Here is a 27,013-nt window from a genome sequence, read left to right on the forward strand (position 1 = left end):
GAGCTGTGTAGGGTGGGGGGCACAGGGCAGGGCTGTGTTGTGGGGGGAGCAGAGGGGACAGAGCTGTGTAGGGTGGGGGGCACAGGGCAGGGCTGTGTTGTGGGGGGAGCAGAGGGGACAGAGCTGTGTAGAGCGGGGGGCACGGGGCAGGGCTGTGTTGTGGGGGGAGCAGAGGGGACAGAGCTGTGTAGGGTGGGGGGCACGGGGCAGGGCTGTGTTGTGGGGGGAGCAGAGGGGACAGAGCTGTGTAGGGTGGGGGGCACGGGGCAGGGCTGTGTTGTGGGGGGAGCAGAGGGGACAGAGCTGTGTAGGGTGGGGGGCACAGGGCTGTGTTATGGGGGGAGCAGAGGGGACAGAGCTGTGTAGGGCGGGGGGCACGGGGCAGGGCTGTGTTGTGGGGGGAGCAGAGCTGTGTAGTGTCGGGGGGAGGGGACACAGGGGGCAGGGCTGTGCCGTAGCAGCAGCACAGGCTTGGGTGCGGGACCGAGGTCCCCACTTCCCCGAGGAGGGAGGCGGCGCGGGAGGGCGCTGCGTGGCGCGGGGCTGGGCTGCCCGGGGTGCCGAGGAGGGCCGGGCGTTGCCCAGGGCTCGGCCTGCGAGCGCGGTGCCCCGGCGGGGCCGCGGCGGCGGAACTTGCGCTCCGCACAGGCAGCGCCGGGCCGGGCCGGGCCGAGCGCGGCAGCTCAGGCGGTGCCGGCCGGTTCGTGGCGCGGCGGGCGGCCCCGACCCGCGTCTCCCAGGCAAGTGAGCTGCCCCCACGGCGCTGCCCCTGCGCGGGCGGGGCGCTCGGGTCAAGCCCGGGGCGCATCCCCGCTACGGGCGGGCGGCGGCTGCCCCAGGGGCCGGAGCAGGGATCGTGCCCGCTCGCCCGGCCTCCCGGGGCGCGGGCTCCGCCTCCGGCCGGGGGCGCCTGGCTCCGGGCAGCGCGGGCGGGGAGAAGTTCCTGCCAGCCCTCCCGGCCGCGGCCCCGAGCCCGGCGTGCGGCGCCTCCCCTGGGCAGCGCCCGTCCAGCCCAGCCCAGCCCGCCCCCCCGGGCCGAGCCCGCTCCCGGGCACGGGGCGCCCGGCCGCCCCCCCCGGGCTCGGAGCGCCCCGGCCGCGCAGTCCCCGGCCCCCTCCCCCCGGGGCGCAGCGCGCGGAGGCCCGGCCCCTCCCCGGGCGTGGAGCCCCCTCCCCCCGGCTGCGCGGCGCTGCGCTGCTGGGTGCGGAGCCCCCCCCCTCGCTCCCTCTCCGGACTCGGCTGGCTCTGCACACCCGACCCCCCCAGCCGTGCGGGCAGGGCGAGGCGCGGCGCACCCTGGGAGTTGTAGTCCCCAGGGCAGGGCCCGGGCCGAACGGGCGCGGGGGCGGCGGGCGGCTGGACTACACTTCCCGTCAGGCCCCGCGGCGGCTCGCTCTCGCCCTCACACTCCGGCTGCCGCTGCCAGTGTCTCCGCCGCCGAACCTCGCTCGCAGCGCCCAGTGTCCGACCCGCCGCCTCGGGCAGGGGCCCGGCCCGCCCCGCAGCGCCCCGCCCCGCCGCGAGCAGGTGCGTGCCCCCCGGCCCCGCCGCCCCGCGCCGGACCCCCGGCTGCCCGGGCACCCCGGGCCCGCTCGCCCCGCACCCACCGCGGGCGCCGGACGGAGCGAGCGGGCGGCCCGACCCCCGCCCGCGGCGGGGTCTCCATGGAGACCGGCCCGGGCGGGGCGGGGCGGGGGCGCCGCGTCCGGCGCGGGACGGGGCGGGGAGCGCGGAGCGGTGACAGCGGAGGCGCGGGGACCCGGCGGGGCGCTGCGTCCCCGGGACGGGCTCGGGCTCCGGCTCGCCGCGCGCCCCGTCACCTGCCGCCCCGGCCCCCGCCCCGCGGGACCCCCGCGCTCCCCTTGCGCGGCCGCCGCACCTGGCCCCTCGCGCCTCGCCGGCGGAGCGTGGCGCCCGGACTTGGCAGCGCGGCTCCGCGCCCGCTCCGGGCTAGGGGGGTGCCCGGCAGATCCGCCCCCGGAGCCCGGAGACGGGAGGCGACAGGCAGCTCCACGGTCTGCGCTTCGCTGCTGCCCTCGGGGTCCTCCGTTGGCGGAGTTCGGTCTCCTGCTGGCAATTTCTGTGACTTTTCAGGGCTTCCTTCTCTGGAGGGAGGTGCTGCAGGAAGTCGAGTCAGATGAGGGGGCATCGGTGCAGGGAGAGGGGCCTGGCCCGGCTGTTGAAAGTGGACAGTACCCAGTCGGCAGGAGCCTTCCTATGGGAACTGTGCACCCTTCCAGACAAGGCCCCGGAGAGGGGCCTGCAAGGGACGCTGACACTCAGTGCACATATTTAGTGGTATTACAGGAGAGCCTTGAAGAACCTCACTAGGAGTGTGCTAGGCACTGTACAAATGTATAGTAAGACCCTGTCTGCTTGCATTGGAGTTCTTTAGGTGATACTGCTTACACCAGTTCCCCAATCTAAACAAGCCATTCTTGTAAAAGCACTTCTTACAAGTCTGGCTATGTACCACTGGAGACTTTGCTTGCGTAGATGCTTTGGTTCAAGATGTGATTTCCCTTCCCTCCGCACACACACACACTACCACCAAACATGTCTGTGCCCGTAAAACTCTTGTCCAGGCCTCAGAGACAGATTCTGTCCCAAAGATTTTACAGTCTCAGTAAACTAGAGAGACAAAAAGTGAGGGGAAGGAGACATGGACAAGGAAAGAGACTTGCCCAAGGGCATGCAGTGGGTTAGTGGCAGGATTGTGAACAGAACTCGGGTATCTTGATTCCTACTGTAGTCCACGCTGCCGCTCAGCGTTACTTTCATTTGGCTCCTGATGTGATGAATGATGTTTTGGGTTGGTTGGAATGCTGGAGAGGGTGCCCAGATGTTATGGCCCATCCTTGTACACTGCATTCAAGATGAGCATCGAGACATAATCAAATTCAGGGGAAGAGCTGCCTTTTGGAATGCTTAGGCTCATGGGGGAGGACATGGATTCCTTTCATGTAGCTTAGATTTTTATGTCTCAGAGGGGCAGCCGTGTTAGTCTATAGATTTTTATGGTGGATGGAACCAATTTGAGAGACCACCAGGACAGATGCTTATGGGGTCGTACCAAAATGGGAAACGTTGGGATAGTCTTTCGGCTTCTGATCTTGCAAGGGAATCTGTGCTTGGGCCACCGTATGTCCATGGGGAGCCCCACTAATATTTCCCATTATTGCTGCCATCAGTAGAGAGTCTTTGCCAGTACTTTTACCAACATGTCAGCTATTTCTGCAAAGAGCAACTCTGAGAAATGTTAGAAAACTAAATCTAGTGTAGACAAGGCCTTCAAGGAATGAATTAAGAGAGGACTTTGAAGGGGTAGAACTGAACTAGGAGGTGGGGGAGCATTCTTTGGGGTAGTGTATGTCGGGGGCAGAAAAAACTAAAAAGATTGTGTGCAGTGTGTGGTTTTCTTCAGATGTCAGAGATTTTTGCAAAGATTTTCCATCGTGTGGTGAATTGCACCCCCTCCTTATAAAAGCCCCCTAAGAATCTGCTGTGATAGACTTCCACAGGGACAGGCTTTTGCGTTGGACTGCTGGCAGCGACTGAGGTACTACCTATAGCTTTAGCCAGTAGGGAAGATGTACTGGTTAAACATTGCTACATTTTTAAGGAACTTTCCTAGTTCAAAGAGGGATGGATTTTTTTTTCATTTGATGTTTTAGTGTATTCTGCAGGTCATTTGCAAATGACTTAAATTAGAGTTAGTGTGTCTTTAAACTGGCCCAGGCAGATACATGCTCACAAGCTCAGCACGGCTATAGCCAATGGTCATAGCTACAGTAGGCAGCAGAATAGGAGACCCATGTTCATATTGGGGTTGTCCTTTCCTCTGCAGGCCAAACACGACATGAACAGTTACTAATGAAGACTTGTGGTAGCTGTAGCCTGGCTTAACCAGGACTGAATTGGGCTGTAGAGTGGTATGACTTTATCACTGCTACAGTGTCCAAACTTTTTTAGGTAAGTAACCTGATACGGTTTGCATTCAGGGCTACGTTTTTCAAACCTTTTTTCCAGTTGGATTCGAGTCCCACGTGTGACCCTCTGGAGAGGGGATCTTCCTAGTTCTGTTGCCAACAGTTTAAATGGTTTGTATGAAGTGTGGGTGGAGCCGAAGCCCTGATAGGACATTTCTGGAAGCTCTTTGTATTTGTGCTTTTTTTGGACTTCAAAGGCACTCTGTCACCTCAAAGATCACACTTGGTAAACACACACAGTTCTGTGCCTGCATTACTACTGGTATCAAAGATAATTAAAGTGAACATTTGTAAAGTAAAATGTGATTATTAATTACGGTTGATGCAATTTGTTTCATTTTGACATTTTGCTAAGTTGCACTGAAAATGAGTGAGATCGGTTTAATTTTTTTATGGTCATTTCCACTCAGGTTTGCAGGAGAAGCATCCAGGTTGCATCCAATATAGATGATCATTGATTTGTTCAATACCGCATTTTCCTCTGGAGTTTAAAAATGTAAAAGAAATGTTCTATCAGACTTAGGTTTTGTAACCTCTTTTTAATATATTCCACAGTGGGGCATCTGGGATCTAGATAGTGCAAGTAAAGTCTCTCATCGGTTTCCAGGGTCACAGTGCAACCCTTCTTAGCATTCTACAGGCCCCCTGGCCAACTGAGTTGTAGAACACCTTAAAAAAGGCAAAATCTAGCCATGTGCTCATCCTCAGTAGCTCTTGCTATGGACTGCTGTGGGAAATCAAAAGGAAAAATTGATGGTTGATGATTCCCAGTCTTCTTCCAGTCGAGGCAAACTGCTAGGTGCCCTGCTTGAGAGGAAGCAGCGGCTGGGAGCCCGTGGCAGGGCGGAAGGAGGGACGTCAGCAGACAGCATTTGCAGTGCTCAAGTATTTGAACGCTGGCTGAGCATGTTTCTCTTAAATGATGTTAGCATTGAGGTAGGCGCTCAAGTGAAGTGTCCTTGCCCTGCACTTTGCTAGCACTGGGAATTACTCAGCTACAGCCACTGATATAGGTGCATCCCAGTGCCTAGTGCAGACAGGCAGAGCCTCTGCTCGCACTGCTGGTGTTTGCCCTCCGTAGCTAACCAGGTTGTGCTGGAATGGTGCAAATCTTGGCTCCCTGGGGCGTTGCCCATCTGCTCTAGGCATGGCACTAGTACACCTTTGCCACCGTCTGGCCCCCGGGCAAGTCCTCAGTGGAGACAATCGTTTGGTACCCCGAGAATTTGAGTGCGCTCCACTGGTGATAGCAAGAGTGGGAAAGCTAGTGCAGGCTGTCCGTCAGTGGTTTTACCAGCCTGCTGTCTCGTGCTCGCTCTGAGCAAGGTTTCATGAAACGGTGGTAAACTGCTGGCAGCTGCTTGATACTCGTGTTCAGATTGAAACAGAATGAAAAGTTGGGTTTAAACCCGAGTCAGGGTGTGTCTACACAGAGATAATCGGGTTTATTTCAAGAGTATCTAAGGGGGTGGTAGCTGTGCCCTGCATTTCTCAGATAGAATTATCTCTGCACCTGGCACCTCTCGCTTGCAGCTCACTTTCGTGAGGATCTTCTGATTCTTTTGTTGCTTCCTCTGGAATTGGGGTTTGAAACCACCTGAGCCAGGTGTTTTACTTTGCCTCTACATTTGCATGCCTTGGTTCTGACTCTTGGTTGGAATTCTGACTTCCTTCCCTGTTTCTTGTTCATTCCCTGGAAAATATCTGTCTTTGGCGTGTGTCTTGTATCTTCCTTGGGAAGCAGAAATCAAGAATGCATTTAACAATGTCTGTTCTGTCACTACATCTTCCTGGCTCTGTCCTAGAGGCCCTGCTGGTTCCATCATTGACCTCTTCGTCCTCATGCACTCAAAAATGTGCTCTTTGTTGTAGCGGCTTGTGAAATCTTGCCATCAGCCTTCTCTGTTAATTTCAAGCCATAATGCCTCTGCCCCATCAGTGCTCCCCTGGAGGTTCCCTAGTTCAGTTTCTCCCCAACTTTTCATTCTGTTGAGCACAGTGGTACATGCCTCTCTCTCCCCATGCCCACACAAGAGTCTCTTGGAGCGTTCCTTAACCGTCTGTGCTGCCAGCGCTGTCAGACACTTTCCCTTTCCCTTCTTTCAGTTCAGCCCCGGATGGTGAAATCCCCACAGATTGTTTGTTCCCCTATTTCCTTTGGGTCCTTGCATTTCTCTCCAGCCATTGCAAGACTTCTCCCTTTCCCACTCCAAGTCATCTTTCGTTCTTGCTGGGTCCAACCCAGTTCGTGGGTTTCTCATGCTCAGCCCAGGTACCCATTTCATTGTTTAACATTTCTTCTCTAGTCACATGTGCTTATTTGAGTTGCTGCTTCCTCCCTTCATTTTCTGACTTCTGGGTAGCTTCTCCTCTCTGCGGTCTCTCCTGGCTCATCTAAACTCATTTCCCTCATCTGTGGCTCACTCTGTCCCTTCAGCCAGTACACTGATCTTTCTCTGGCTCCTCCTGCCTCTGCGGTCCTTGTTGCATCCCAAAGGCGTTCTAGAAACATCCCACTGACCTACACTGTGCCTGTGTGTACCAGGTGTGTCCTGCCTGGTACTGAATGAGCAGGCAGGGTGTTCGGAGAGCATCTTTAGTTCTTCAGCTTTCCATCCAATTCCTCCAACCTTCAGTCTTCTCTCTCTACAGCTAGCTCTGGTGTGGACGGATAGTACAGGCCTGTCCTTGTCCTGCCAAGAGCTTGTGTCCTTCTGACATGTCAAGACAGAGAAAACTATTGAAGATTTGGGACCAGATGCTGGGTTTAGCTATCTTTCCGCGCTCTCAAGGATGCCGGTCATTTGTATCGTTTTTTCTTCGTGTATGTTACATCTATGACACAAGAGCTTGTCTGACAACGTCACTGCCTCCTTAATCTCGCTTGCCGAGCCTAACCTACCCTGCTCCTGCCGGCCATGCACTTCAGAATCTTCCCCTGCCTCATTGCTCTATTTCTGTTTATCTCGATTAATTCTCCTGGGTGATGGGACTCGAGTAGCATCCCTGTTCTGAGTGTTTAATGAGACAATACTACTGCAATGGCAGGCACGTCTTCCCCCCAAAAGTTCCATCTCAGGTGGGCCAGATGCCTGCCTCTCAAATCCCCGGCAGAGTCCCCTGTAAGCCGTGTGCTTGTGCGGCCACTCAGGAGAGATTCGCAGGCCGCCAGCTTATTAGCAGAGCGCCCACTGGTAGGTTTTTTGTTTCTACTGATGGTGCGTGTTGGCACGTGCTTCAGCGCACATAAAATTTATTCCACACGTGGATGGGAAAGATTAGAGGGAACACTGATCCCAGAGTGGTTCTCCTCTACTGTCCATCCATAACCCCTAAGAGAGCCCGCAGCTTCCTAACCATAAGAAAGTGAAATTCTAGTTGTGAAAACCCCGTGACGTTTGTCAGGCAGCGCCCCACACGTACCCACCGGTGGCTCCCCTCAGGTATACCCTCAGCACTCGCTTGCCCGAACAGTCGTCGTTCTCTCTAGACAATTGTCTCCTCAGCTGGGTGGTGCTACCTGATCAAAGCTTGAGTCTATGCTGGCATAAGTCTGGTGTCTTAAGGCTGCCTTCTGCCTGCTGTCTCGGGGGATGGAGGAGGCCAGTAAGGTAAAGGGGACGTGGAGGTGTCTGCATAGTGTGCTTTCAGGGGACCTTGTTCTACAGATTGAATGGGTTTGATGAAAACACTAGCTACTAGCCTGAATGTCTTGTCCCTGCTGTGAGCGTGCTCATCTCCTAGGGTCTGTGCACACAGACTTCTCACTGCTCATGCGGTGTACCCCCTCTGACGGGAGCCTGCAGCGGGTAGGTAAGGAGGGCGTTGCCCACCGAGGTGCAGATTGACCCCCCTTTTCGCAGGGCTATGGCATACAGAAGACCCCTCTGAACTGCCCCAGACACACGGCTTTCTTGGAGAGTTTGCAGCATCTTGGGAGCAGCCTCTGACTCTTTGTTTTGTCTTTGCAGGCGGAGTGGCCTCGCGAGCCCCAGCAGGTCCTGTCTGGTGGTGAGCAGCTGTCATGATCTCTACAGCACCTCTCTATAGTGGGGTGCATAACTGGACCAGCGCTGAGCGGATTTGCATGTGTGGCCTCAACGAGGAGAGGTGAGGTGCGTGGGAAGGGTCCAGTGCTTGCAGGGGAATGACCTTGGAGGCTTGCTGGACCAGAGCTGCCAACTGTGTGGAGCCAGGGTGCTGCGTGTGGCCTTGCTGCCCTGGTGTTAAGGCTGCTCTTGGCTTTGTTGCTACCCACTTGTACCTTTTCTCTTGAGATCGGCGCTCTCAGCCAGTGCCCAGGGGCCTGGCCGTTGGGACCTGAGAAGATGGATGTGTGGACAGTGCAGCCTAGGGAGCTGAGAAGCATTTCCAGTGGGCAGTGCAGATAAGATCAGTGGTTCTCGACCAGGGGTATGCAGAGGTCGTCCAGGGGATACGTCAGCCCGTCCAGATACTTGCCTAGTTTTACAGCAGGCTACATAAAAAGCCCCAGCAGAGTCAGAACAAACTACAATTTCATACCAAATGAGAGAGTCAGCAGTTTGTCAGTAACACTGTGATGTGACACTTCTGTATTTTTAGGTCTAGTTTTGTAAGCATGTGGGTTAACTTAGGTGAAACTTGGGGTACACAGGAGAAATGTGACTCCTGGAAGGGGTACGGCACTCTGGAACGGGTACGATGATTAGCCAGGGAAATTGCGTAAACGCTATAGGCCAGGGATTACGGGGGGTTAGCAATTGGTCGTGACCTGCTCCCTGCAGCAGTCCTGACCGGTCCCATTGCCTGGCGCTCCCTGCAGCTGTTCCCAGATGCAGTGCTCAAGGCTGGCCGGCTTGTGACCTCCCTGCTGTCAAGGTGCAGTGGAAGTTTTTCAGCGGTGGCAAATGCTCTAGGAGGGTCGGACAGTCATTTTGTATGGAGTAAAAAGAGCAGGGTGTGGTGCAGACTGTCCTGCACTGGGGCGGGAGCAGTCTGACGCCTGCTTCCACAGGCCCGAGAACAGTGGGGCCAGGGAGACTTTGGCACATGAGGTCTGGCCTCTCAGAGTAGTTACCCCTTGAGAGAGGCTATGCAGGCCTACTTGGCCCTAAGCAATGTCCGGGTTTCAGGCCCCTGGGCACCGCACTGTCTGGGCACCTCAACAGAAGTACCAAGCAGCCCAGAATCTGGACAGACAAGCCAAACTGATCAGAGCTGGATGGCTTGGTTTGGTTTTTTACCAGCTGTCGGCCTCCACGTAAAGTGGGTGGGGATAATTGTTTGGGGGCACCAGTCATTCCGTTTCCCTCCTGGGCAGGGTATTGCATCACTGTCCCCGCCGGCTCCCGTCCTGGCAGCCTCCCAGCGCCACGGGGGGTGGCTTCTAGGGCAAGGCTGGCTTGAGCAGTGTGGGCGCAGCTTGTCCTGCCGCTGCCTGGGCTCTGCGCTCTGGGGTTCAGGAGAGCTCGCTGACCCTGGCCCCGTCGCCCATGCCCGGTGGCTGTACTCCCCTCTCCCTGCCCAGCGGCGTGACTGTCGTTTGCATCGCCGCCGGCTGCGCGCTGGGCTTCTTGGACCGCAGAGCACGAGATCGGGCGCTTGCCCCAGGCCGCCTCAGGCGCCGAGGGGCCAGTCCAGCGCTTGCCTCTGCGTCCCAGCCTCTCCAGCCTGGCTGTGCAGCCAGGCAGGGCCGTTGGGACAGTCGGGGGATGGCACGGCAGGCTGGTCTGCTGTGGGGAAGGGGCCTGGGGACGCTCCCCGCTGGCGGGCAGGCTGCCCTGCCTGCTGGAGCCCTGGCGCCTGCCGGGGCCGCTGAGCGCAGCGCGGGCCTGCCTGCTCCGTTCCAGGGCCAGGAGCTGCGCTCTAGCTCCACCTGCTGCCCTTGCCGCGTCCCTGCCTCTGCCTGGGCTGGCGCCGGAGCAGGAGGTGGAGCCAGAACGCGGCTCCCAGCTCTGCTGCATAGGCAGCTCTCTGTGCCAGCTGTCCAGCTTGTCGTCACGGAGATGCCTGCCCGGCCAAGGTCTCGGCTCCCTAACGCCCCCTACCCCTTCGCTGGTCCCACCCAGCTCCAGCCACGTGCTGCTTTTCCGCCCAGCCCCCACGGGACAGTTGTCGAGGAAGGGGTGAGGGCCGTGGGGCGGGGCTTGGCACCCGGGGGGGGCACGGTAGAAAATGGCCCCTTAGCTCTGCCTTTCCTGGCACACCGATCTGCCAGCTTCATGGCCTTCAAGGAGAGGGAGTGAGGGGCCCACGGGCACAGTTGGCACGTCTGTTGCATGTTTGCAAAAGCCCCCAGCTACTGCACGGTAGATGTCTAGCCAGCGGCCACGGGGGAGGCCAGCTTAGGTACGGGGGAGGTCCCTCCCTGTCCGGCTCAGTGGCATTAACAGAACACACGTGCCTGCTGGGTAGAATACATGGCTTGGCCACAGATCCTACCTGGGCAAGTTCCCCGCTCGCCTCTCCAGCTCCCTGGCTAGCAAGGTGGGAAGAAGCTCTGTTTTCCTGGGTACAAACTACTAAAAGCCTATCTCAGGCATCAGACCTAAGGGTTGCTCTCTTGGGATTCCATCCGCCCCTGTCCCATCACCTCTTAGCCGCTGTCTGGATCTTGCTGCTGCTCATTGCGGAAACCTGATCTCCCCTTCTTAATAACAATCCTCTTACGGCGTTTGTGGCCTGAGTAACTCGGGAGCCCAGGTTTAAGAAATCCCTGGCAAGTGAGGTTTGTAAAGAAGGAAAGCAAGGGTGCTGTCTGGTGGGAAGGGCACACGGGGCGGGTGGGACTAGCACAAGGGAGCCAGGGCCGCTGTGGGGAAGACCAGCGTTGCGTTTGGATCATAGCCGCGCCATGTGGAGCAGAACCGGTGCCGGGTCAGGAAACGGAGGGCATCTGAAAAGGAGCAGGTGTAATGGGCCAATCCCAGGATGCGTAAACCTGAAAGTCATTACTCGAGGTACAACTTGAGCAGTTGTCTCCCTTCGAGGGCAACCTTAGGATGACCAAGAGAGGAGAGGACCAGTCCTGGACGCTGGGTGAGACGGGTTGGAGGGTTGCATCGCTTACTCCCTGCGGTAGCAGACAAGGGGGGGGAAGAAAAGATCACCAGCGTCCCAGTGTCTGCACTGCCCCCAGCTTCACCTCTCAACTCTCCCAGGCTGTTGTCAGCAGACAGGAAACGTGGCGGGGGGCTCCCAGGACACAGCCCTGTGCTGAGCCCCCTTGGAGCAGCTCCTGGTTCAGCTGTTGCTATAGGCAGAAGTGTTGTGTGTTTCCAGTTCTCCTGTCAGACCGTGCCGTGTGCACAGTTGTTACCACTGGCCTCTTGTCTCCTGTCCTCGGTCAGTCTTTACCCTGCGTTCTCACTTTCTGCCTGGGGAACTCCTTTGTTTCAAGCCGTGACTGCCCTCTGTCTTGTGAAGGCTAGGGGGTTATAGACACAGACTCTCCCCCATTCCCCGCACAGGCTGTCTTAAGGGGGCAGCTCCAGTCACACACTCCGGGCCCCAGATGTCTCCTGCTTTGGAGGCTGGAAGGGGGCGATAGAGCTGAATGGGGAGACTGAGGTCGGGCCACAACTGACACTCCTGCCCTAGGGATGGAAAAGAAACCAGAAGTGTAGCTGGTTCTGGGCGGACAGTGGGGCGATAAGACTGGACTACTGTGTGGGTGAGGAGTTAAAGCAGCCAGCGGGAGGGAGGGTTGGGTTGGTTTTGGGCCAGAACCAGGGTTGCTAGTTAGTGTGTGGCTGGACGATTGGCTGGAGGGATGGATCGGGGGTGGGGTAGTACACCTTGTGGGGAATGAGGACGAGGTGTAGCATGAGTGGGGCTGGCGGCGAGGGCAGGATTGACAGGAGTTCCACACGGGGCGGGTGGCCTGACCTAGAATGTGCAGATGTGGAGAGGACAGGACAAGAACATGAGGAGGCTGGGAGAGGGTGGGACTCTTTCTGAAAGAGGATTGTGTGGGGCAGGCAGGGCTAGACCCGGGGGACTGTGTGGGGCAGGGCAGGGGGGAAGGAGGGAAATTGGGGGAGGATGAGACTGCCAAGTGAGGAAGGTGGGACTGGCAGGCTGGGGGAGGGGTGGTTTGGGGGGGAAGGTGGGACTGGCAGGCTGGGGGAGGGGTGGTTTGGGGGGGAAGGTGGGACTGGCAGGCTGGGGGAGGGGTGGTTCGGGGGGGAAGGTGGGACTGGCAGGCTGGGGGAGGGGTGGTTCGGGGGCGAAGGTGGGACTGGCAGGCTGGGGGAGGGGTGGTTTGGGGGGGAAGGTGGGACTGGCAGGCTGGGGGAGGGGTGGTTTGGGGGGGAAGGTGGGACTGGCAGGCTGGGGGAGGGGTGGTTTGGGGGGGAAGGTGGGACTGGCAGGCTGGGGGGAGTGGGGCTGGGACTGGCAGGCAGGAGGGGGCTCCCTGCCCTTTGGGTGATGGTTATTTTGTGGGTCCCCCCCTCACTCTGCGGCTTCATTTGCCAACTGCCACTTCCCAACTGCCGTGGAACTAATCTCCTCTTACAGGGGCTTTCCCCAGGCCTGGCTCCAGAGGATGCCCTGGGCCTCCGCTCCCCGTGCGCCCGACAGGCGCCGGCTCCCCAAGGTGTGCCTGCTGCGCTGCCTTTGGGAGCTCGGCGAGCAGCCCGGGGCGGGCCTGGGGAGGCAGGGGGTCCCCACTGCCCCGTGGCCAGCGAGCACATGCTGGGCGGGGCAGCGCCACTGCCTTCATTGTGCCTCCCTTGTCTTGTCTCCTCTGCGGCAGGAGAGCCCCGCTTTCTGATGAGGAGTCTAACAAGAGCAGCTCCCAGCACTTGGGGTCCCAGGACTTTTGCGGCAGCAGCAGCCTTTCCAAGGTGAGCCCCGGCGCGAGCGGCTGGGCGGAGGAGCCAAGGGCTGTGCTGGAAGGGGCCATGGAAGTGTGACTGGGCCCAGGGGCAGGGCCTTTCCTGTGGGCATTCTGGCTCATCCTCCAGCCCGTCCCGTCTCCCTCTCTCCTTGCAGGTGGAGCTCACAGCGGTCGGTAGCGGTGGCAGCAATGCCCAGGGGCTGGGTGCAAATGGCAGCGTGGAGGAAAAACTGGGGCCCAGGCTGGACGAGCAGGCGCCCGAGCCCCACCCAAAGGCAGAGTGTGCCGGGAAAGCAGCAACAGAAGAGAGTGCGCTGGGCCCTCTGGCAGACCAGGGAGACGGCGGGGGGCTGGAGCCCGCAGTCCCGGGAGCTGCGGAGCCGGAGAGCAGCAGCGCTGACAACGCCTGGACGCCTGCAGCTCTTCCCAGTGACAAACCGGCTGAGGCATCTCCTGCCTGCCCCAGCGCTCCAGGCAGCGAGCATGCTGGGAAGGAGAAGAGCCCCCTGAACGCTGAGACCCACGGGGCGGCAGGGCCTGGGGAGGAGACGCTGCCTGTGGTTGCGCCCAGCTGCAACACCCTTGCCTCCTCCCCAGCCACTTTCACCTTGAACAGAGTGTGCTTTTCCACAGCTCAGGCCCCAGCTATGCAAAAAATGCCCCTGTCCTTTCAGGCTGGGGCGGTTCTGGCCCCAAGCCAGCCCCTGGTGTACATCCCACCCTCCAGCTGTGGGCAGCCGCTCAGCGTGGCTGCTCTTCCGAGCCCCCTGGGGGTCCCCTCCACCCTGGCTCTCCCCGTCCTTCCCTCCTACCTGCAGGAGCGCGGCCTGCCAGGCATTCTCGCCCCTCCGGAGCTGCGCTCGTACCCCTGCGCCGTCTCCGTGGCCCGGCCCTTGGCTGCAGACGCCAAAGGGGTGTCTGTGGAGGTGAGCCAGCTGAGCTGCCCTTCGCCTGCGGGTGGGAGCAGCACTCCAGCCGCTGCCGCTGTGGATGGCCCTCTCCCGTCCATGGAGGGCTCTTCGCTTTCCCCCAGCAACACCTCCCTGGCGGCGTCCTGTGGGAGCGCAGCGCCCGCCCCGGGTACTGGCCTGCACACCAGGGCCTCGGGCGCCCCAGAGCAGCTCGCTCCAGGGGCCACCACTTCCCTTTCCCCCCTCAAGTCCCCCCCCCAGCTGGAGCGTGAGATGGTCTCCTTCCCAGAATGCAGCGAGATGCCTCTTGATCTGTCCTCCAAATCCAACCGCCAGAAGCTGCCGCCGCCCAGCCAGCGGAAGACCCCGCCCATGCCCATCCTGACACCGGTGCACACCAGCGGCAAGGCGGCCCTCACCACGGTCCTCTCCAAGTCCCAGCGTGCGGGCCAGAGCGCAGGCAGCAGCGTCACCTCCTGCCTGGGCGCCACCCCGCCCTTGGTCATTTTCCCTGACTTCCTGCGCAACGGTGAGCAGGGCGCCTGGATGAAGAACTCCACCGCGCTCATCAGCGCCATTCCCGGCACCTACGTTGGGGTGGCCAACCCCGTGCCCGCCTCGCTCCTGCTCAGCAAAGACTCCAGCATTAGCTTCAGCAGGGACCCCCAGCACCTCCCCAAGCAGGAGCCCATTTCCATCATCGATCAGGGAGACCCCCGAAACGCCGGGCCCCCCGCTGGGAAAAAAGGCAGCCAGGCTAGTGCGGAGGCTCAGCAGGACCCCGCCAGGCGGTTCCTCTATGGCAGAGTTGCTGCGGGGGCTCCCTTGTGCCAATCCAAAGAACTGTCTCTCTGGAATCCCGGTCAGACAAGCATCTACCCCCGGTGCCCCGTGAACGGGAAACCGTCCAGTCCCCAGCTTCTGCCCGTTGGGTGGTCTCCCTACCCCCAGCCCCCTCTGCTCTCCATTGGCATCTCCACAACCGGACAGCTGCCCCTGAATCAGAGCAGCGCCTCCAAGCCACCTGGCGCAAGCGAGCTCCCGGCGTTTCCCGGCACGCAGCCTGCAGAGTCCGGCCCGGCAGCCCCCAAGGCCCCAGAGGGGCCGGAATGGGAAGCCATGTCCAAAGCCCAGAACTGCAGAGCCTCGCCCAAGGGCTGCAAGGAGCCCCTCAATCCGGTCCTCGGAGCTGGAGCTCAGGCCGGTGCCGTGGATGCCAAGGGGAAGGCCGAGAGCCCCCCCAGGAGCCACGGGGGCGATGACCCAGGGCCTGACGCCGGTGGAGACAGCGCTGTACAGACTGAGGCTTCCCAGGGCAGCTGCAGCCTCAAGCAGTCGGACTCCAAACCCAAGAACCAAGTGTTAGCTGCCTATCTGTCACATGAGCTGCCTGTAGCCAATCAGCACAGCCTGCAAGCAACCTGTGAGTTGCCAGCCGCACCTCTGGAGAGTCCCCGCAAGGAGCCGGGAGGGGAGGTGGCCCGGGAGCCGCCGGCCGCAGAGGCCCCCCAGTGCGTGCCCCAGGTGGACCTGTCCCGTGTCAAGAAGGAGCGCGTGGAATGCGATGGGCCGTTTGCCTCCGGGGCTTGTCTGCGAGCCGGGGCAGCCCCCAAGGGCTTTCCTGAGCCCAAGCTCAAGGGAGCAGCCCAAGTCAAGCAGGAGGGCGGCGTGTGCTGCAAGGCCAAGCGGCAGCACGACGGGCGGGCCAGACCGGCCCACAAGAGACTGAAGTGCAGAGCCAGGGACGTGGAGGAGGCCTCAAGCAAGTCAGGGAGCCGGAGCTTGCATGGATGGAAGGTGGGTGAGCAGCCTCCATCCCTGGAACTACGTCACGGGGAGGGGCAGCCGTGGAAGGAGGAGCCATTGGTGGGGCTGCAAGAGGCTTTGGCCGCTGGGCGCAGGGATCGCTTTGGGGAAGCTCAGTGGGGCCTGGCATGGGGTTTGCGTAGGACGGTGGGCTGGGATTGAGGGGCCTGGCTTGGAGCTGAGTGTCTGGGAGGGTTGGGGGTCAGGGCTGAGCGGTATTGGCGGGGCTGCCAACGGGGGACAGTATCCTGGGGGGGGGGGATTAAAGCGGGGACCAAAGCCTGGATCTGTCCTGCATTTGCAGTGGCGGAAGCATCGCGGGGACCTGCACGAGATCAGCAAACGCGACGGCCGGGTGGGCCCCGGCTCCATGAACGAGCACAGCAGCCTCAGGGTAAAGCGCAAGCGCAGGAGGCCGGCGAAGACAGAGCTCCAGGCCCCAGGGCAGTGTGGGGACAGTCATGAGGAAGGTAGGTTACAGCCCGGCACAAGGCTCTTCCCTTGCAGAGCCAGGCTATAGCGTGGCCTTAGCCCTCTGCTCCCCTTGCCTGCCAGCAGAGCCAGCTGCCGGGGCTCCTGGAGCGGAGCCTCCCCCCGAGAGATCCCGTCCAGCGTGGTGCATGGGCATTCCCAGGCCAGCAGGCCGTGGTCAGCCCTGCTTCCCTCCAGCCTCAGGGCTCTCCTCCCTTCCAGGTTTCCTGGAGAAGAAACCCAAGAACAATTTCCGTGACTTCATCCCTGTGGTGCTGAGCAGCCGGACACGCAGCCAGTCAGGTTGGTGAGGGCAGCAGGCCCCAGGCTGGAGATGGCGCTGCCAGCGTGGCTGAGGCTGAGATGCCCTGTCCGGTCGGCACTGCGAGCCCCGGGCTGGCTGGGAGCTGAGCACTCGTCTGAGTGGCTCAGTGGGGACTTGGGCAGCGGGCGCGTGTCCCTGCTGACATGACCCCTCAGACTTGGGGTGCTAAGGAGGGGCTGTCCTGTCCCTGGTTCCTATCCGGGGCGCTTTCGGCTCTGCTTGTGTCGAGAGGTCTAGTCACGACGCGTCTCCTGGGGTCTTCTCTGCAGGGAGTGCTGGCGGCTCCTCCGCGAGCATGAGAGGAGAGTGCGAAGTGACTGGCCAGGAGCTCTTACCGTTGCTGGAGGAGGAGCAGGAGGAGGAGACGGCCCTGAAACGCCGCAGGCTGAGGAAATCCCACCGGATGTCCCGCTACCACAGTCGCAGGGCCCGCGACAGGGCTCAGTTCGAACAGGGCAGCTGCCACCTGCGGAGGGCCCGGGAGCTGCCCTGGAGGGTGGAGGCACCGCGGCAGCTGTGGGACCCGAGCGAGGAGGACGACGACAGCCACGTCAAGAGGAAGAAGAGGAGGCGGCAGAAGAGCCGGAAGTACCAGACTGGGGAGTACCTGACCGAGCGCGAAGAGGAGGAGCATGTGAGCTGCTACTCCCACCGGAGGCGGAAATCGAAAGCAGGTACCAGCACGGGCAGCGCTGGCTACTCCACGGGGCCCAGCACTGCCCCAGAGCCAGTGCATATAGCCCGGCCCCTGCGCACGGCTCTCGGGGGCCACTCCCTCCCTTGTGCTGGCTCTGCAGCGGGCCACCAGTCACGTACACGATGGGCCAGGGAACCCCAAACGATGAGGGGGTGTTGCTTGGGCACTGACCTCCGTCGCAGGCAGGGCCGGGGGCAGGGAGGGAGGGGCCAGGGTGGACCCTAGGGAGAGCAGGGTCCTGCCTGACCTGGCAGCTTACTGCTCAGACTGGCCTTTGTACAGCCAGACAAACGCCTTGTTTTACACACGGGGAGTTCTCAGGCTTCTGCAGGGGAGTCTGGGTCTGTGGGGTGACTTCCTCCCAGTGCAGTCAGGGCACGCTCATTCCCTTCTCCCCTCTTCCTGGTCCAGGCCCATCTCCTGCACTCCCGCTCCCCACTTGGGGCTCAGCCAGTGGCCCACGTCCTCAGGAGTCCCCCTCCCCCCAGCTCTCCCCTTCTGTGCTCTGGGCCTGGCTGGGAATCGGGGAGTTTGGTCAGCCTCTGGGGCTGCAGCACAGCCTGGCCCGTGTGTGCACTGCTCTGCTGGTACCTTCTGGCTTTGCAGATGGTGGGACTGCTGGTATCAGGCAGGAGGTTGCTGCTGTGGCTGTATCGGGGCCCTTGAGGGAGCTGCCTGGGGAAGTCAGGTAGATGCGATCTGCCTGCAGCCAGGCCACCTTACGAACGGGTCTCGCCCGAGAGCAGCCTGACCAGTTTTCTTAGAAAAATTCTCCTTGCTTGGTCGCTTGGGCCAAGCCAGTGTTTCTAAGCCAGGGGATTGATGGCAGAGCTGGGGGCCACTCACGTAAGGCTGGTGGAGGAAGCTGGTTATGACCCTTTGCCCCAGCCCCATGTGGCTGGTGAGTGTGGCTAGCTGGCTCACAAAAGGATGGATCGCTGTAGCAGTAGCTGTTACAGTGGCTACTGCTTTGGGACGGGTTGGACACCGCGGCTCATGGGGAAGCAGCATTTCTTTGCGAAGCAGGAGGAGAAAGCGTAACCTATGGGGTTCTGTGGTGAGCTGCACCTGTGCAGCCCTTGCGTCACGCTCACGTGCAGGCCTTCCCCTGGGAGCCGGCGGCCCCGTCCCCATGGACGGGCAAAGTGACTTATCCAGCACCACTCCCCTGCAGCCCTCTCCTCTGGCCTGGCAGCGTCGCTAAGGCTGCCTGCAAAGCGCTGGTCCCTGGCGGCCCGCTGGACAGCGATTGCTGATGCCTCCCTGGGAGAAAAGGACCAGGGCTGCAAATACTGCACGTTGCTCTGCGCACGCCCGCTTTAGGCTTTCTCTGCCAAGGACGTTCTTTTCTCATCACACGCTTTAACGTCTTCCCGTACGATTGTGGGTGCTTTGGGGCTGTAACGAGCAAGCCAGTGGCACAGAGCTGGAGGGAAGAGTCCGTGTCTCCACTGGGAGCCTGCATCCGAACACCCCTCCTCCTGTGCACTTGAGAGGGAGAAATAACAATCGCTGGAAAGGCAGCGCGGCAGGGCAGGGCCCGGCGGGGGCAGGAAGGTTCCCTCTCCCCAGCGCCGCTTTGCGTTAAGAGCCGAGTGGTCGCATCCTGGGCCATGTGATGCTGTCTGGGCCTTTACCCCACTGGAGAGCGTGCCAGGAGAACACAGACTGTGCCCTGGGGCTGCCCCAGTGCAGACCAGCAGGCCTGCGTTGTCGGGAGCAAGGTCTGCCGGGGGGTGCCACCAGCTCCGCCCGCCTGCTCGGCTTAGGGACCGGCCGAGGGTCAGGCCAGCGAGGCGTCCGCCATCACGCACCCCACTGATGCGCCTCCACTTCGTCTGCAGTCCTGCCCCGCCCCCTCACTCTTCTGGACCCCGCTTCTAGGAAGAGCAGCTGTGCCGTTAGCCCTCGGCCCTGGGTGACCAGCTCAGGCCTGCGTGGGCTGGCTCTTGCCCACAGGGGAAGCCAGGGCCCCGCAGTCTCTGTCTCGGCTGCCTGTGGACCGTCTCTCTCCTTAGATTTCAGGTACCGGAAGCAGAAGGAATGTAGCCAAGGCAAAGGCTCCGAGCTGCGGTTGAGGAGCAGGCTTCCCCCGTCGCCCCGCAAGTCCCAGGGGCGCCCAGACTTCCGAAATGGCTTTCTCCTGGATCCCCCGGACGGCTCCTCCATCCAGGAAGCGCTGGAGAAGCCGTCAGGGAAACGCAAGTGCAAAACAAAACATCTGGCCGGGATCTGTGACGAGGGGAAGGTACGGCCAGGCCTCGGGGAGCGGGGGTCATCGGCCCAGCATGTGGGAGGGCGAGGGGGCACCCGGACCCAGCCTCATCCGGCTCCATTGCCTGTGTTCTCCAGGTGAAAGGGCATTGGAGTCAGCCCAAGCCGCGTGCCCCCAAGAAGCCCCAGGAGCTGTGGCCACTCTGCAAGTCCCGGCGGGCCAGCCCGGGGAGCTCCCCTGCGCTGCCTGCCACGCAGCCCGTCCCCCCCGAGGCTCGGCGGCTGATTGTCAACAAGAACGCCGGCGAGACCCTGCTGCAGCGCGCGGCCCGGCTCGGCTACAAGGTGGGTGCTGGCCCGAGAGCCCTTGTGCTCAGCTCCCGCCCCGCGGGAGACACGGGTGTGTGACCGGCCCCTGGCGCTGTCCTTCCCCCAGGACGTGGTGCTCTACTGCCTGCAGAAGAAGAGCAGCGAGGTGAACCACCGGGACAACGCTGGCTACACAGCTCTGCACGAGGCCTGCGCCCGCGGCTGGATCGACATCCTGCACATTCTGCTGGAGCACGGGGCCAATGTGAACTGCAGTGCCCAGGACGGCACGAGGCAAGCCAGCTGCGAGCCCGGCGGGCGGGGGGCGGGACGTGAGAGACGGGCTGCGGGGCTGGGAGTCATTCCAGCAGTAGCCACCTAGCAAGGCGCAGCTGGGCTGTTCGCCCTGGACGTCAGACCCCTTTGCCTCTGGTAACGCTCTTGTCCCTTGCCAGGCCCGTCCACGACGCAGTGGTGAACGACAACCTGGAGACCATGTGGCTGCTGCTCTCGTATGGGGCTGACCCCACACTTGCCACTTACTCGGGGCAGACAGCCATGAAACTGGCCAGCAGTGAGGTGATGAAGCGCTTCCTTGGCGGTAAGTGCCGAGCTGCGGGGCCTGGTGCACACACGTTCAGGGTCCCTTGCACCCCCAAAGAGCCCAGATGCTTGACACGCTGGGGTGCTGAACAGTCAGGGCGGCAGGCAGGGGCCATAGTTGGACATTCAGTTGTCAGGAAACGGCAGAGGGAGGCTGGGTAGAATACAATTACTTCTGCTCCAGTGCACACCAAGGTGCCAGCTAAGTTTTCCCATCCACGTGCGGAATAAATTTTGTTACATGCACCGAGGCATGTGCGGACGCACACCATGGGTAGAAACGTGCTGCTGGCTGAGAGTGCTCTGCTAATCAGCTGCGCGGCACCTCAATCTCTCCTGGGTTGCCTCCAAGTGCTCACTTGCAGGGAGCCCTGGTGCCCAGTCCGGTCTCTTCTGTTTCTCAGACCCTACAAGATAGGGTGGGATTCGTCCACCAGCCACAGCCAGCACAGGAGAGCCTGCCTCAGGCAACAAAGGCAGGCAGGAGAAGCAGGGCCCACTGTGTTCACGCCTAATTGACACTTCCTGCCTTGACTGAGTGATGGTCTCAACTCCAAAATGACTCTGCAAACACTGACAAGTAGTTAGCTGCCTGTGGTGGCCGGACTGCTTCCAGTCATGCACCGCCCCGAGGCACAGCGCCAGCTTGCCTCTGCCACTCGCGTGGCGTTGGGGTCCCGGTCTTGCACGGAAGCACGGCCGAGAGAAACCATTAAGAAAGGAAGCTGACGGGTGACCGAGGTGGTGCCTGAAACTGTTTAGCTGCTTTTTGTTCCTCACTAGATCCACGTTGCTAAGTATCCCCCTGGTTCTGCGCGGTCTACTCAACTCAAGCCAGTTCTTGTGTGCTTGGAAATACCCCCTTGGAAGGGCTACAGCCCCGCCCCCCCCCCCCTTGGAAGGGCTACAGCCCCGCCCCCCCCCCTTGGAAGGGCTACAGCCTGACTCCAGGGGGTTCTAGTGTTGTCACTCCCACTTCCTTCCCGTTTGCAGTGCCTGGCTCATGTTCTCTGGTCCCTGCGCCCCCTCCCCCGCCTCGGACTGCAGTGAGGAGTGCATCACCTCAGCGCTCTGCTGCGCCCCCCTTCCTCCCCCCGCTGGTGAAGGGCTGGTTGTGGATAGCTGCTCTGAGTGCCTCCTGCTCACTTTCCTTCGCAGATTACCTCTCGGATCTCCAGGGCCGTGCTGATGGGGACCCCAGAACAGCATGGGATTTCTACAGCAGCTCTGTCCTGGGTGAGTGCAGCTTCTCCCACTCCTGCGGGGCTGCGGCATGGCGGGGCGGGGCTGTGGCGTGGCACGGCTGCGGCGTGGCGGGGCTGCAGCGTGGCAGGGCGTGGCGGGGCTGCGGCGGGGCAGGGCGTGGCGGGGCTGCAGTGTGGCGGGGCGGGGCGTGGCAGGGCGTGGCGTGGCGGGGCAGGGCGTGGCGGGGCAGGGTGTGGCGGGGCTGCGGCGTGGCAGGGCGTGGCGGGGTGCGGCGGGCCGGGGCTGCGGTGTGGCGGGGCGGGGCAGGGCGTGGCGGGGTGCGGCGGGGCGCGGCTGCGGCTGCGGCGTGGCTACTGCATGAGCCCGCGATAGTTTCACCCCATTCGCCGACTGAGGAATCTGCGAGCTCCTCACAGGGCCTTTCCTCCATTATGCGCCCGCACAGAGCCCAGCCGAGGTGCGCCCCCTTGGGAGCGTCGGGGGCCGGGTCCCAACCACCGCACTCCCTCCCTTCCTGCTGCCCATGGCAGCCAGGCGGGGTTGCCTCGGCGGTGTCCTGCCCTGTCTGCGTTGCTCTTCGCGGAGCAGGTGGTTTGGAGTGAGCGTCTGGCGGGCCGTTGGGACAGTGGGGACAGAGCCCTTTTCATCCCTGCAGGCGTTTCCCCAGGCGCCGCTGAGGCTAAGCCCCACGGTTTTGGTTGGCTCGCTCCAGGAGGGAGGGCCTCCATCCCAGCTTTCAGCCAGCACTTCAGCTTCCTGGGGGCTTGCGCCCAGCTCTCTGCTCTCTCTAGCTGTGATGCGCAGTTTGGCAGGGCACTCGCACAGACCTGACTCCGCTCCGACTCCTGGCCCCTAGACAGCTGCCTGCCCGTCGCCTAACGTGGGCTCGGGGGGGCAGATGCTCAGAGGAGATTGGTTACTTGCCGCCCAGTGACGGGTTCTTTGGGATGCTTTGCCTACGCAGACCTCGCCGTCCATGCTCCCTTCCCCTGTGCCTGGGGGGTTTGGGGCCACTGTGCCCTCGGGAAGGGGCTAGCGAGCACGCAGGGGCATGAGTAGCCCAAGAGATACTGCTGGCTAGAAGAGCTCAACCTCCTTGCATAGGGCCCAGGGTGGGCTCTGGGGTAAAACCTCTGAGCCCCACTTACGAGGGCCAGGAACTCCTTCCAGCTTCCCGTGAGCCACAGGATGGAGACACCTCTGCCGGGCTCCAGCGTGAGCCCCGGGAGCGGGTCCCAGGCGCGGGCGAATCTGGGGGCAGTGGGCCAGGAGCGGCTGGAAGCCGAGAGCCCTGGAAAGATGCTGTCGACTGAACAGTCCCGAGCCAGCAGCTCTGGGCGGGACTCGGCTGCAGCTCCCGTCTGCCACTGGATTCCGAGCAGGGCTCTGGCAGGGCCGGGGCGGGACCCGACCCGCGGGGGTTGGTTCTGCGTTACTTGGGTGGTTTTGTGCTCGTACAGATGAGGCTAGTGGCACGGGCTAGAGTGGGCGGTTTGGGCAGAGGTGCCACTTTCTTCCGCATGCCCCCTCACTGCCGCCAGAGCCACACGTGCCGCCTGCGTCTCAGCCGTACCGCGTCCTCCTCTTGTGATGCGCATACGTGGGCACGACAGGAAGGACACATCCCGCTGACGCCTGGCCGCGGGCAGTGGGCCGCTGGGTACTGGTTGGAGCCTGCAGCATGGCTCTCGTGTCTGGCGGTGCCTTTGGGGTGCAGGTCACAACAGAGCCCCTCTTTAGCGACTCAGTGTGTCGTGTCCCGAGTGGGCCAGGCGCAGTAAGACATGGCTGTCCGAGCCCAGATTCCTGCCTGGGGCTTGGAACTTCATTGTGGGTGGAAGAACAGTTTCTGTCCCCCGTCCCTAGGGAACCTCTGAGCACCAGCAGGCGAGAGTCAGGAGGTGCCATCCCCAAATTGTCTTTGTTTCAGAGGGGAAGGACGGGGTCGGGTGCGACCTTCTGCTCAACCCGCCCGGAAGCTCTGACCAGGAGGAGGAGGAGCAAGAGTCCGACAGCTTCGTGTTCGAGTTCTCCGACAAGCCCCTGCTTCCGTGCTATAACCTCCAGGTGTCGGTCTCGCGCGGGTGAGTGCCGCTTCCTCTTGGCGTGGCAAACCGGCCCAGACGAGCTGGGACGCTGGCATACGGGAGGGGGGGGAATGGGGAATGGGCGTCTTCTGGGCCAGCTGAGGATGGAGGTCAGCCCGAGCGCTATGCAGAGTCCCTGGGTTCGCCCTCTGAGCAGCAAATGGGGCTTTCGAGAGCCTGAGGCGGTTGGTCCCCCCGGTGCTGTAGAATCCCAGGCGGGAACGCTACGGTTTGGCGTGTACCTGGCAGATTCCATTGGGAGGTCTCGCAGCACTTTGCCAAGGGGGCAAAATGGGTCATTAGCCTGAGCTGGCCAACGTCTCCCAAACTCTGGCGCTTCCACAGAGCTCTTTCTCCGGCCAGGCGAGCAGCTCTGCAGCTCCAGAGCGCCTCGCTCGCACCCGCGGGAACTGGTCCTCTAGCAGATACTGCCTCCCCCAGCTGGCAGCTCGTACCCAGGGACCGGCACAGGCAGAGCACCGCTGGGCGGTGGAGGCTTCCCGAGCTTACGCAGCAAGTCTCTGGGTCCCCGCTGTGGGGCACTGCCCCTGCACAGAGCTGCCTGAGAAAACAGAGTGTGGGCCCTTGCTGCACTGAGGCATGAGGGGCAGAAACAAGCCCCAGATCAAAGCAGCAGAGCAGGCTGGGTGGAGAGCAGCATGGGCCCATTCCTAGCCGTGGGGCACTGTATAAAGGAGCGAGGAGATGGGGGGTTCTCCACAAGAAGAGAATAAAGCCCCAGGCTAGGTGGGTCCGAGGCCTAGAAAAGAATGAAAAATGCAACGTTTTCTGTAGTTCTCTGCAAACAGCCAGTCTACAGGCCAATCCGAGTGTTGGGACTCATTGAGAGAATACGACTAGACTGCCTTCTTGCCTCTGTCCATCCCTCGCACGCCCACAGCCTGAATGTTGCATGCAGATGTGGTCACCTCGTAAAATATATCTCGGCATTGGAAAAAGTGCAGAAAAGGGCAACAGAGATGAGGAGGACAGAGCAGCTGCCGTGTGAGGAGAGATGAATAAGACAGGGAGTTTCAGCCTGGAACAGAGACAACTAAGGGGGGATAGGACAGAGGTCTATAAAATCATGTCCAGTGTGGAGAAAGTGACTAAAGAGTTATTTACTCCTTCTCATAATACAAGAACTAGGGGTCACCAAATGAAATGAATAGGTAGCAGGTTTAAAACAAAAGGAAGTAATTTACAGCTGCACAGTCAACCTGCGGAACTCCTCGCCGGAGGATGTTGGAAAGGCCAAGACTATAATAGAGTTCAAAAAAAGCCAGATAAATCCATGGAGGACAGGTCCGTCAGTGGCTGTTAGCCAGGATGGGCAGGAATGGAGTCCCTAGCTTCTCTCAGACAGGGGAAAGATCACGTGAGGATTCCCTGTTCTGGTCATTCCCTTTGGGACACCTGGCACTGGCCACTGTGGGCAGACAGGACACGGGGCTGGACGGACCGTTGGTCTGACGCCGTCTGGCCGTTCCTGTGTTCATGCAGACGTCCTGTCCTAAGCTCGTTTAGCTTTGCTGTGCGCTTGTCGACCGCTCTGGCTGCCGCCCCGGGGGAGTGTTGCGGCGTGGTGGGGATCTTTGGGACACATTTACCAATGTGAAGTCAATTCTTCTTTACCCTCCCCCGTGAAACCAGCCCGGGAGGCCCTGGTTTACAGACCTGTCATTTCAAATGACAAGAAACCCTCTTTTTCGAGGTGAAGTTCTGCGGCACTGGGTGCGGCACGTGACTCTGCTGCAGGCCAGCGAGGCAGAGGTGGCTCCTTTCAGAGCCAGAGTAAGCGCGTGTACGAGTGACGCGCGTTGTTCCATTCGCTGGGGCGACGTCGCTGGGGCTGTCGATCTTCAACCTTTCTGGCATCCGCCGATTGCCAGTCGAAGGCAGGCGGGGGGATCCCGGCGGGCCAGGGTGGCACGGGGTGGTAGTTGCCCCGTCTGTCCCAGGTGAGTGCAGAGGGGCCTGCCTCCAGCTGGGCTGCACCGTGGAGCTGGTGGGGCGGAACGTCTCCCTCACTAACCCGTGCCTCTCCCTCTGCTCTCACAGGCCCTGCAACTGGTTTCTCTTCTCCGACGTTCTCAAGAGGCTGAAGCTTTCCTCCCGCATATTCCAGGCTCGCTTCCCGCACTTTGAGATTGCTGCCCTGCCCAAGGCGGAGTTCCAGCGGCAGGTGTCCTCCAGCCAGCTGCTGGCCCAGGAGGAGGTGCCCGAGGCCCCCGAGCTGCTCCCCCAGGGCCCTGCAGAGACAGTGGAGCTGGTGCGTTACGAGCCGGAGCTGCTGCAGCTCCTGGGCTCGGCAGTGGAGTTCCAGGCCTGCAGCAGCTGACGGGGGCTGGCGCTCTCCCTGCGTCGGACTGCGCCACGAGGCAATAATCTGGACTGAGGGGAAGCAGCCGTCTCAAAGCCAGCAGCAGGGCCCGGAGTCTTTGGCTGCTTTGTTCTCTCCTCGCGGCCCCTGAACTCCCACGGGAGAGACTCCGCTTGTCTCCAAGGACTTCCCAGGGTCCCGCCCTGATGAGCAGCAGCAGATGCAGCTCTCTGCAGGCCCCCTTCCAGCTCGGGCCTGCCCCACCGGGCTACCTTCGCGGGGCCCTCCGGGCTGTAGGACTGTGGGCCCCAAGCGAGGGGCAGAGGGTGCTCCTGCCCTGCCCCGTAGAACCGCGCCTCTCTCAAGCTGCCCTCCCCCAATGTCTTCCATAGTATTTATTTAATTGTATTTAATTTGTCATGTTTCTTTTGTTTCTGCTGAGTCTGTATCACTGTGACGAGCTGAGCCCCGGCCCCTCTGCCACCGTGCACCCAGAGCTGCTCTCCCCCGAGCAGCTAGCTGGCCAGTGACCAGCCGCTGGGCCCCGGCAGCGAAGGGACCAGCTCTCGCTCTCGGGCCGGGGCCAGCTGCCTCCCTCCCCCGCCTCTGCTGGGGCTGTTCCCTTCCCACGAGCAAGGCCAGCTCAGCGCTGTTCTCCAGCCCGGGGCTGGCTCCCCCGGATGCCTGCCAGCCTGTCTCGTGCATTTCACTGACATCGCTTGTTTCTGGACTCTTCCGGGCCACTGTGGAGAGGCAGCTGCAGCCCGGGACTCCAGCTGCCCCCCATCCTCAGACTCCCACAGCAGCCTCTTCCGCGCCCCCCCCTTCTGTTCAGAGGAGCAGTTCTACTGCGGAGAGCCGGCCCGAGGGCCACGTGCCCGCCTGGCAGGCAGAGCAGGGCTGCACCGTGGCGTAGATGGTACAGTTTTATTGTACAGGTGCTAACGAGGACACTGAGACTGGACAATCTGTTTCCTGGCTCTCCCCTGTCCTGCCCTGCAGTGGGAGTGGTGGGTGGTTTTTGATTTGTGTTGTGTTTCCTCCCAGCCGGGGCAGCTGTAGCCTCCCCAGGCCCCACTTGTCTGCCTCCCCCTCCCTGGGACCAGACAGCTCCTTTTTTAAGCTGAGGGTTATTGCCTTTGGGTGTGTATTCTGGCTGCTCTTTCTGATTTCTGTTTTATTATAAGCAACCGGCTGTGGTGTCAAAAAACACTTATGTACAGAAAAACCTGCATCAGGCCCTCTGCC

General features: G+C 61.2%; 1 protein-coding gene across 2 annotated transcripts; it reads left to right on the forward strand.

Annotated features, from left to right (window-relative positions):
• Positions 1–517: 517 nt before the first annotated feature.
• On the forward strand, positions 518–27,004 carry BCORL1 (BCL6 corepressor like 1). 2 transcript variants are annotated; one of them, XM_075896619.1, is made up of 14 exons: positions 518–740; positions 7,961–8,099; positions 12,730–12,820; positions 12,969–15,521; positions 15,835–16,000; positions 16,224–16,304; positions 16,596–17,000; positions 19,042–19,271; positions 19,376–19,582; positions 19,674–19,840; positions 20,002–20,147; positions 21,308–21,385; positions 23,286–23,439; positions 25,504–27,004. In XM_075896619.1, the coding sequence occupies exons 2-14, from the start codon at positions 8,014–8,016 to the stop codon at positions 25,781–25,783; spliced, it is 4,644 nt and encodes a 1,547-aa protein (XP_075752734.1). In that variant the 5' UTR covers positions 518–740; positions 7,961–8,013; the 3' UTR covers positions 25,784–27,004. The 2 variants fall into 2 exon arrangements, with proteins under 2 accessions (XP_075752734.1, XP_075752733.1); XM_075896618.1 differs by lacking the exon at positions 518–740 and adding an exon at positions 1,156–1,527.
• The last annotated feature ends 9 nt before the right edge of the window (positions 27,005–27,013 follow it).

This window comes from Pelodiscus sinensis, chromosome 13, assembly GCF_049634645.1.
Source record: "Pelodiscus sinensis isolate JC-2024 chromosome 13, ASM4963464v1, whole genome shotgun sequence".
NCBI lineage: Eukaryota > Metazoa > Chordata > Testudines > Trionychidae > Pelodiscus > Pelodiscus sinensis.

Coding starts and splice junctions, on each gene's coding strand:
- BCORL1 (XM_075896619.1), top strand. CDS start 8,014: ATGATCTCTACAGCACCTCTCTATAGTGGGGTGCATAACTGGACCAGC. Junction 16,305..16,595: donor CCGGACACGCAGCCAGTCAG/GTTGGTGAGGGC, acceptor TCTTCTCTGCAG/GGAGTGCTGGCGGCTCCTCC. Junction 19,272..19,375: donor GGATCTGTGACGAGGGGAAG/GTACGGCCAGGC, acceptor TGTGTTCTCCAG/GTGAAAGGGCATTGGAGTCA.